Source organism: Hemicordylus capensis, chromosome 2 (assembly GCF_027244095.1).
Source record: "Hemicordylus capensis ecotype Gifberg chromosome 2, rHemCap1.1.pri, whole genome shotgun sequence".
NCBI lineage: Eukaryota > Metazoa > Chordata > Lepidosauria > Squamata > Cordylidae > Hemicordylus > Hemicordylus capensis.
Window position 1 is genome coordinate 209,193,500 of NC_069658.1, and position 10,137 is coordinate 209,203,636.

Consider the following 10,137-nt stretch of genomic DNA (forward strand, 5'->3'; position numbering starts at 1 on the left):
CACCTCCCAAACAGCAGCACACCTCCTCCCACTGAGTGGAGAGGGCTGGGGAGTCATTGCTCCGTGGCAGAGCGTCTGCTTTTCATGCAGAAGGTCCCATGTTCAAGCCCTGGCAGCATCTCCAGGTAGGGCTGTGCAAGGCCCCCCTCTGAAGCCCCAGAGAAATGCCAGCCAGAGTAGGAGGCAATATTGAGTTAGCTGGACCAATGTGTGTCTGACTCAGTAAAAGGCAGAGTCCTCTGAAACTTTGCCACATGCCACAACAAGCCGCACCTCAGTAGGGAAGCATCTGCTTTGCCAGCTAAAGGTCCCGGGTTCAGTCCCTGGCAGCATTTCCAGGTGGGCCTGGGATAGTCCCCTGCCTAAAATCCTGGAAAGCTGCTGCCAGTCAGAGCATACAATGCTAAGCTGGGTAAGCCAATAGTCTGACTCAATAAAAGACAGCTTCCTTATTCAGTAGAAGAGTATCAGCTTTGCATGCAAAAAGTCTCCGCTGTTAACCCTGGCAGTACCTTCAAGTAGAGCTGGAAAGATGAGAACGTAAGAGCAGCCCTGCTGGATCGGGCCCAAGGAGGCCCATCTAGGCCAGCACCCTGTTTCCCACAGTGGCCCACCAGATGCCGCCGGGGAGCCCACAGACAAGAGGTATGTGCCTGCCCTCTTTCCTGCTGCTGTGGCTCCCCTGCAACTGGTATTGTGAGAGGCATCCTGCCTTTGAGGCTGGAGGTGGCCTATAGCTATCAGGGCTAGTAGTTTGAAACCCTGGAAGGCAGCTGCCAGTCAGAGTAGACAAAACTGAGCTAGATGGACCAAGGGTTTGACTCAGTAGAAGGCAGCTTCATAGGTTTAGCGGAAGAGCTTTGCATGCAGAAGGCCCCAGCTATCTCACAGAAACATGGGGAGCTGCCATATACTGAGTCAGACCATTGGTCCATCTAGCTCAGTATTGTCTTCACAGACTGGCAGCGGCTTCTCCAAGGTTGCAGGCAGGAATCTCTCTCTGCCCTATCTTGGAGAAGCCAGGGAGGGAACTTGGAACCTTCTGCTCTTCCCAGAGCGGCTTCATCCCCTGAAGGGAATCTCTTCCAGTGCTCACACTTCTAGTCTCCCCTTCAAATGCAAACCAGGCTGTGGACCCTGCTCAGCAAAGGGGACCACTCAAGCTTGCTGCCAGCAGCCCAGCTCTCCTCCCTAAAACCAGCTTAGATCCTCAAGGTTTCAGGTAAGAGCCTTACCTGACCTAGAGAGGCCAAGGGCCTGAATCAGAGAGCAGTTTTCTCCATTCACACATCCACCTATTCCTCACAACACAGTGCCCTTCCTCAGTGTCTCCCAACCGGGGGGGGGGCCTCCAGATGTTGCTGAACTACAACTCCCATCAGCCCCAGCTAAAATGCATTGCAGCTGGGGATGATGGGAGTTGTAGTCCAGCGACATCTGGAAACGCCCAGGTGGGAGCCGCTGCCCTACCTCATCCCCATCTTTCCTTCCACAACAGGGTTCCCTCCCCTCCACCTCTTCCCTGCCAGGTTTGCCCACCTTTCTCCCCTCCCTTGCCAGTTTCCTTCCATGCCCAACGGCAACCCTGCTGTCTTTTCCAGGCAAGTTCTGCGGGATCACAGCTGCCTCCAGACCCTGCTCCAGCACCTGAAATCCCACAGCCTGACCATCGTCAGCAACGCCTGCGGGACCCTCTGGAACCTCTCTGCCCGCAGCTCCAAGGACCAGGAGCTGCTCTGGGACTTGGGGGCAGTCAGCATGCTCCGCAATCTGGTCCACTCCAAGCACAAGATGATTGCCATGGGCAGCGCGGCCGCCCTCCGGAACCTACTGGCCAACCGGCCCCTCAAGTACAAAGACGCCATGGTGATCTCGCCGGGATCCTGCATGCCCTCGCTTTACATGAGGAAGCAGAAGGCGCTGGAGGCCGAGCTAGATGCCAAGCACCTGGCCGAGACCTTCGACACCATGGAGAAGCAGACCCTGAAAGGCCAAAGCGCCAAGAAGCCGACGAGGCACATGGACAGCCTGGTGAAGGACTACGCGTCCGACTCGGGCTGCTTCGACGACGACGAGGTACCCAATGTCTCCAGCGGGGGCGCAGAGACAGGCAATGCTTCCGTCCTCTCCATGTTCCTCAACTCTTCCTTCCTCCAAGGCCAGGCACTGCCCAGAGCTATCGCCCAGCGGAGGGGTCCGGAACCAGAGAAGGACAAGAGCTGCAAGCTTCCCGAAGCCAAGAAGGCCCCCCTGCCGCTCCCCACTGCGGACAACGACGTCTCCATGGCAGCAGAGAAGTTGGCCAACAAGATCTCCACCACGGTGGCCAAGATCGACAAGCTGGTGGAAGATATCTCCACCCTCCACACCTCCTCCGACGACAGCTTCAGCCTCAGCTCTGAAGACCACGGCCTGGACTGGCAGTGTGGATCCGACGAAGTCCACGAGGCCCGAGCACAGTCTTGCTCCCCCTGCCGGCTGTCAGACACGAGCGGGTTCGTCGAGCGAGAAGGCCTGAGTCGGGCTCACACCCTCCTGCGGCTCAAGACGGCCTACACCAGCTTGTCCAACGACAGCCTCAACAGCGGCAGCACCAGCGATGGCTACTGCACGAAGGAGCACATGAAGCCGTGCACCAGGACGACTTTCCTGGACTTCAAGGATGAGCTGCACCGCTATCAGAAGCGTCCCAGCCGCCTCGACTTGAAGAACATCTTGATCAACAGGCCCGAGAAGATGGAACCGCCTGGAAGAAGGCCCAGTGAGGCGGGGGAAAGAGCAGAGTCCCTTGAGAAGGCCAAGAAAACAGCGGTCTCCCCTGATGCCGCTGAAAAGGAGTCCTGCTACAAGAAGGACCCCAGCCACAAGCTGGCTTCTGACCCCAAGGTTCACACTATCAAACTCTCCCCTTCGTACCAGCATGTTCCCTTCGTGGCAAGTGTAGACAACAGCAGCTCAGCACCCACAGGACTGTCCGGAGCCATGTCTCACTACCCGGGTCTGTTGGGACAGAAGCAAGACTGGCTGGCCTCCAGAGTGGCGCAGGCAGTAGAAACCCTGAACAAGATCCCGGAGAAGCTGCCGGTCCCGGTGCTGCCGCCCGCGCCAACGGAGCAAGAGCAGCTGCAGAAATACTTGGTGGAGGACACGCCCATTTGCTTCTCCCGGTGCAGTTCTCTCTCCTCGCTGTCCTCCGCTGACAACGGCCTGGATGGGCAGAGCCACAGCGAGAACGAGATGGACAGCGACTCCTCGTTGGAGATCATCGAGGTAGAGGAGGTTGCTGAGGCGGAAGAAGCTGAAAAAGAAGAGCAGGGCAAGGCGAAAATGGAGGTGGAAACTGCCCCTCCCATCTCACAGCCCATTGCAATCCCCTTCCCCAAGAAGGAGAAGATATTTCTGCGGGGAGTTTCGCCATCCCGGCACGAAGACTTGACGCCGTCCAGCTCCTCCGAGAACTACATCCAGGAGACGCCCTTGGTGATGAGCCGCTGCAGCTCCGTCAGTTCCTTGGGCAGCTTCGAGAGCCCGTCCATCGCCAGCTCGATCCAGAGTGAGCCCTGCAGTGAGATGATCAGTGGCACCGTCAGTCCCAGCGAGTTGCCCGACAGCCCCGGGCAGACCATGCCCCCCAGCCGAAGCAAGACGCCTCTGTTTGAGCTGAGTGGCCAGCTGGAGAAGGAGACCAGCCAGTTCAACATCCAGTGGGAGAACAACGTGAAGAAATTCATGGAGATCACCGACTTCAAGGAGCGTTTCCAGATGCCCCAGGACCTCGACTCCATGGTCTACTTCACGGTAGAGAAGCCCAACGAGAACTTCTCGTGCGCCTCCAGCTTGAGCGCGTTGCCCCTTCATGAACACTACGTCCAAAAGGACGTTGAGCTGAAGCTCCTCCCACCGTTCCCCGACAGGAGTGGCTTGAACTTTGTGATGCACGATGAGGAGAGGGCCAGTGAGAGCCAGAGGAAGCCTGAGCGACTGGAGCTGACCTCGGACGAAGACATTGAGATTTTGAAGGAGTGCATCAATTCGGCCATGCCCTCCCGTTTCCGGAAGGTTCGGACGTCTCTCGTGTCCGGCCTCCCAGGCCAGGTTTTGAACCCCCAGTCCAAGAAGCCAGTGCATGTCCCCGTCTACATGCTGGTCCCTGCGAACTCCCACCTGGGCATCTCCACACATCGCTTGGCTCCTGCCCCCAGAACCAACAAGAACTACACTGGCGACGAGGATTCGTTCACAGACTCAGCGGAAGGAACCCCGGTCAACTTCTCCAGCACAACCTCCCTGAGCGATGAGACCCTTCATTACCCAATGAAGGAGGAGGTGGACTCAAAGCATTGCTCTGCGAAGCAGAGGGAAATGACAGGACCCCGGGGAGCAGGGCACAAGATGGAGGCGATGCTGCATGAGCAAGGCAGCCTGCGTCCCGGAAGAATAACCTCCAGCCACTCAACTCCAACCAAGATGGTTTCTTCCTATAAGCACAAGACTGGGTCTAATCACACCAGCCCTCTTCGTGCAGGCAGGGCTCAGTCTGCCGAGTCTAAGAGAGGCCGCGTTCCTCTCAAGAACCTCGAGCTCACCCTCATGAGGCATGGCAGCGGGGGGGCCTGTTCTGAGGGCAGCCATTCCAGGAAGGGAACGTCTCGGGAGAGCAGTGGCCATGGCAGTGACATGGCCTTCCAGTCACTGTGCCACACCACGCCGACTGAGGAGGCCGTCTACTGTTTCTACGAGAACGACTCGGATGACGTGACACAGCGAGCCGTGAAGAATTCGCCCAAGCGAAAGGCTGGCGGTTTCGGCAAAGGTCAAAAGAAAGAATGCCGGGCCAAGAAGGAGCCTGACCGAAGTGCAAGACAGTTGTCCCAGGCGAAAACCAAGATGGCGGCCAGGCTCTGCAGCAACCTCATTGTCGATGAGACTCCGCCGTGCTACTCTCTCAGCTCCTCCGTGAGCTCCCTGAGCGACCTTGAACTCTACGAGCACACAGAGAGGGCAGCACAGCTCTACAGCAGGGCCAACCGCCAGTTGACCTTGAACCGCCGTCAGGAGATGAAAGCGGCCTTGGCTAAAGGGCGGGACAGCTCTGCCAGTTCCCTCAGCTACAACTCGGATGACGACCTCTTGCAGAAGTGCATCGGCATGGCCGTGCCCAAGAGGAGACGCCACGCGACAAGGAGGAGGAATGCCGAGAAGGAGAAGAAAGGCTCCAACGTCAAGGAGTGGAAGCCAGAGGTTGTCCCGGATGAAATTGCCTCCGAACGAGGGTCGGACCTGGACAGTGTGGAATGGAAAGCCATCCAGGAAGGGGCCAACTCCATCGTGACCTGGCTGCACCAAGCAACCTCGTCCTTCACCAAGGAGCCTTCTTCAGAATCTGACTCCATCCTCTCCTTTGTGTCCGGCCTCTCGGTTGGCTCCACTTTGCAGCTGCCTCTGGACCGGAAGGAGAGGAGGCAGGGCAAGAAGGTCCCTGGTGGTCATCTGGAGAAGAAAGACCACCCCAAGGCCTTCCCGGAGGGGAAGAAGCTGGCGGAAGCCAGAGTCGCAGGCAGCAGGAATAGCAAGATGGAGAAAAACCCGGGCCAGCAGAAACCGGTGACCAACTTGCCAGTGGTCTTCCGGGGCAGGACAGTGATCTACATGCCCAGCGTGGCCAAAGACCCGCAGAGCCCCAGATCCACCCCAAAGAAAACGGAACCTGTGGTGAAGCAGGAAGCCCCAGGGAAAACCCTCAGTTTGAACCCACAGAGGTCACGAAGCCTCCACAGGCTGGGAAAGATCTCCGAAATGGCGGACCTGACGTTGCCCAAGAGGAGCGCCACCCCACCTGCCCGGATTAGCAAGCCTCCTTCTTCCGGCTCGTCCAGGACGTCAGCGCCTTCCCAACCCAGCCAGAAGAAGCTCACCTCCCCTTCGCAGCTCAACAAACAGATCACCTCGCCCCGTGAGGCTGGGAAGGCGAGCGGGAGCTCCACACCCAGCCCCAACCCCAAACCGGTCCAGCGGTCCCCCGTGTCGAAGCAACACAAGACCCAGAAATCTCCTGTCCGCATCCCCTTCATGCAGAAGCCCAACAAGAAGCCTATGCCGATGAGAAGCACCATGCCAGTGCTGGAGGAGCAGGGAGGAAGAGGAGGAGGCAGCAGCGGCAGTGAGGCAAAGCCCAAGAGCAGTGGGGCCAAAAGCGTCCTCCAGAGCAGCCGCCTCAACCTGGTGCGCATGTCCTCGGCACGGTCCGTGGGCAGCGAGTCAGACCGTTCAGGGTTCCTGCGGCAGCTGACCTTCATCAAGGAGTCCTCCAGCCTCATCATGAGGCACCGGGCAGAGCTGTCCTCTTCCGAGCCCATCTCCTCCTCACGCTCTCAGGGTGCCTCTCCCCGCAGAAGCAGACTCGGCCTGCCAACCGTCTTCCTCTGCTCGTCCCGGTGCGACGAGCTGAAGGTCAACAAGCCGGCGGGACCGAGCCAAAGGCCCGTGATCTCTCGGGTGCCTCTGCCTAGCCAGAGAGCCCCACCGGGCATGAGGCCTCCAAGACGGACCAGTTCGGAGAGCCCTTCCAGGCTTCCCATGAAGACCAGCCCCGTTGCCTCGGAGTCTTTCAAGCGCTATCCTTCATCCCCTCAGATCAACATCATCAAGAGGGCCAGCAGCCCCACACCAACCCCTTCCCCTTGCCCCGAGTCCCTAGGCGGGAGAAAGGGGAGCGAGGAGGCCTCCAGACTGCCTGTCATCCCTCCTCTGGGGGCGCCGGAGAAACGGGGAGAAGAGCAGCAGCCGGGGACGGTGAAAGGGACGTGGAAAAGGATCCGGGACGAAGACATCCCCCACATTCTGAAAAGCACCCTTCCTTCCACCGCCCTGCCCCTGGTCTGCACCCTGGAGGAAGAAGAGTCCCAGAAGGGCCTCCAGCGGAAGACCAGCGATGCGGTGGTGCAGACCGAAGACTTCTCCATGGCCAAGACCAACTCCAGCACTTCCCCAACGCTGGAGGTGCAGGAGGCGCCCAAGATCCCGCCAGACGGCTGTGAGGCAGACGGCTTCAAGGCCGCGGCGGTGCCCATCTCCTTTGCCCACGAAGGGCCCGTCGGCTCCCACGGGAACTTCCCCCACAGCCGACACAGCTCCCCCAGCCGGGCCGCCCGGGTGACCCCATTCAACTACATCCCAAGCCCCATGGTGGTGTCGGAGGTCCATGCGCAGCAGCTGGAGAAGATGCAGGCCTGAAAACCCACCCGGATCGCTCTGTGTGTGTGGCCGGGCCGGCAGCACGGAGATGCTCTTAGCGGCTGCACCAACTCTCGGAGGCAAAGCTGGTGTCCGTTCACTGTTTTTTAAAAAAATATTAATGTAAGAAGAGGAGAGAGGCTTGTCCCGCATTTCCTTCACGATTAACTAACTGTTGAGGGATTCGGGGTGACCTTTATTTACACGGAGACATTTCTTGTGAAAGAGACACACAGGAAAACTGGCGAACAGAATCTAGTCCTTTAATTTCCTCCTAATGCTCTGCTTTCTTTCTCTTCCTTTGTTTCCCGCTCTCTCTCTCTCTCTCTCTCTCTCTCTCTTTTTCCTCTCCTGCCTAATGGAACTTTGTAACATTTTACCTGGTGGGGGCTGAGACCCCCCCACCCCCCACCCACACAAACACATGTATCTTCAGGTGCACAATGCAACCCATCTGCAGCATCCTTCTGTGGGCGTTGGTGCTACCCCATGTACACTGTTCTTCAGCAGCCTCTCGGGTCGGCCTCCCTGCGCTGACTCCAGCCGGAGAGCGTTTCGTTTTTCTCCACCGTGGCACAGAGGCATGGAAACCCAGAGTTGTCCTTGTGCAATACCACCTGGGCCGAAATGGATTGGGGATTGGGGGTCTCCAGACGCCCGTCTCCGGCAATGACTCCTCTTCGTCTCCAAGGCCGGGGCCACTTCCACAAGGGGACGCTTCGGTGTTGTGGTGTCCCCGTCTCCAATTTGAATGGAAAACTAACCCCGGTCTAAAACGGGCATTCTGTTTTTGAACACGGACGCTTCCCACTGCTCCCTGTCCTGCATGGGCACCGTCTGCAAGCGATGCTTCCCGGACTAAGAGATACTTATCAAGCTTTCATCCACTTTCTCTGTTCAGGACTTAACCCATCAACAGGGTGAAGCTTCTCTTCCGGCCACGCTCCTCTGTACTTACTCCCCATGGCGCACACAGGAGGTTGCAACCACGTAGACATGCCCACGGTTGCTCTAGAAGATAGAGTGCGCTTTTTTAACACCCTGGGGGAAGGAAAGGCCATGTTGAGGCTTTTGTCCAAAGGTTCCATCCAGTTTCTGCAGACAGAGGTGCGCCTAGGTCATTTGGGAGCCTGGGCCTAAAGGCCTTGGGAGGCCCCCCTGCTGCAAGTTAAGCATCATTTTTTAACACGTCGGTTCTTGAGGGCACAAACCGCACCACCCAGGACAGACTAAAGAGGATTTCGGGGGGGCCCCGGGGGGGTGGAGGCCCTGGACTTCAGCCCCGAAGTCCAGGGGTAAGAGCGCCTCTATCTGCAGACCCCTGGCCAGCCCCAGGACCCCACTGCCCCATTTTGGAGTACCAACCAAGAACCAGGAAAGGCCAAAAGTCAATGCTGGAAGGGGCCAGGAAACTTCTCTAGCATCCATTGTCCTTGGGGGGAAATAGCCTTTGTGCATCTGGAAGGGTCCCAGTTGGGACACTCTGAATCCAACCAAGAAAAGCAGGGAAGGCAGAGAGTTCAGAAGGGCGCCTTAACGTCAGCTCTGGGCTGCATGTTTAATCTCACGTGGGGCCACTAATACCCAATAATGTGTGTATATATATATATATAAGATCTCAGCTAATTTATTGGGGGTGGGGTGAGAAAGAGAAAGTGAGAAAAGATGTTTATCACGGTAAGGAAGAGTCCAGGGCCGAGGGAACACCGGACGCTGGAGCGGAGAGGGTCACGGCCTCTCCGGCGATGGAGCCCTGGAGCAGCATGTCGTGTCTTCTAATTACGGCATCTCTTAAGGAGTGACTCATCTGCTCCGCTTCTGCTGGTGCTGGGCATTCTGGAGACGTTTTCGTATATGGCACCATCTCGCCGCCGTATTTACCAAAACCAAAAGGAGGGGAGGCAGATGCTATGGAGACATGACGGATCATCGGCCATGAGTCCTAATCCAGAGGCTGGGGTGGAGGGGGGAGTTGGTTGAGTTGGGGGTGGCAGGTGGCAGACGGGGGGGGCTGTTCCTAGCTTGCCCCGTCCTCTGAGGAGCTCTGGGTGGCAAGCAGCGTCGTTCTCCTCATGTTATCTTCACAACAGCCCTGCCAGGTAGGCTAGGCTAAGAGAAACAGCAACTGGCCAGAGGCTGCCTGGCAAGATTCATGGCTGAGCAGAGACTGGAGCACACACACACACACCCCCGGCCCGACACTCCCACCACCGCGGTGCCTCGCAGCCAGTGCAAGAGAGCGTGGGCATGTAGTGAAACCACCACATTTCAAAACCACTTTCCGCGTGTTCCCTGGGCGTCAATTCAGTTGTCCTGACAGCAGAGGACGGGAGGTTGTGTGTGCGTTCGTGTGGAGGTGACGTTTGAACTCCTTCCTCCAAGGCCGCACCAGCAATCTCGGCCGAGGGGGTCTCTGTATGTGTTTGTAAAGCAGCGAGGTGCTCCTCCGTTTATGCAGCTGTCCTCTCAAAGGCACACATCTGGGCGCCCCCTTCCGGCCCTGAAGCTTGTAACCTCACCCTCCCTCCTCCTTGAGCTCATTATTAAAGTAAATCCAAGGAAACCAAGCTGGGCACGAAGCCAATTGTGTTTTTTCCGAGTGCACGCCTGAGTTTGGGGTCATGAGCAAAAAGCACCACTCTGCACACAGCCGTAAGAGAATGCAGAAGCCGAGACCCGCTTCTCCGGGGCAGCCACGAGTGGGCTGGTTTCTTGGGCGGAAGGAGTCAGGGGCCAGCTCTGTTGAATCTGGGAGCACATGAGCCCTTTGCTGATACCTCAGCTACTTACTGTGTAAACGGAGACGGGTGAAACAAATAACTTCTCTGCTGGCTGTCTCTAGTTTCTAGTCCAGCTGGGCCTGGGACTCTTCAGGCCCTGGAGGGGATCATGCAAGTCCAACCA

The 10,137-nt window shown here is 57.8% G+C and overlaps 1 protein-coding gene across 4 annotated transcripts in view; it reads left to right on the top strand.

Annotated features, from left to right (window-relative positions):
- APC2 (APC regulator of WNT signaling pathway 2) overlaps positions 1-9,801 on the top strand; it is a 55,791-nt gene extending 45,990 nt beyond the window's left edge. For all 4 annotated transcript variants that reach the window (XM_053297454.1, XM_053297450.1, XM_053297453.1 and 1 more), the window contains exon 15: positions 1,602-9,801. In XM_053297454.1, the coding sequence (XP_053153429.1) occupies positions 1,602-7,233 (5,632 nt within the window). In that variant the 3' untranslated portion in view covers positions 7,234-9,801. The remainder of the gene's footprint in view (positions 1-1,601) is intronic.
- The last annotated feature ends 336 nt before the right edge of the window (positions 9,802-10,137 follow it).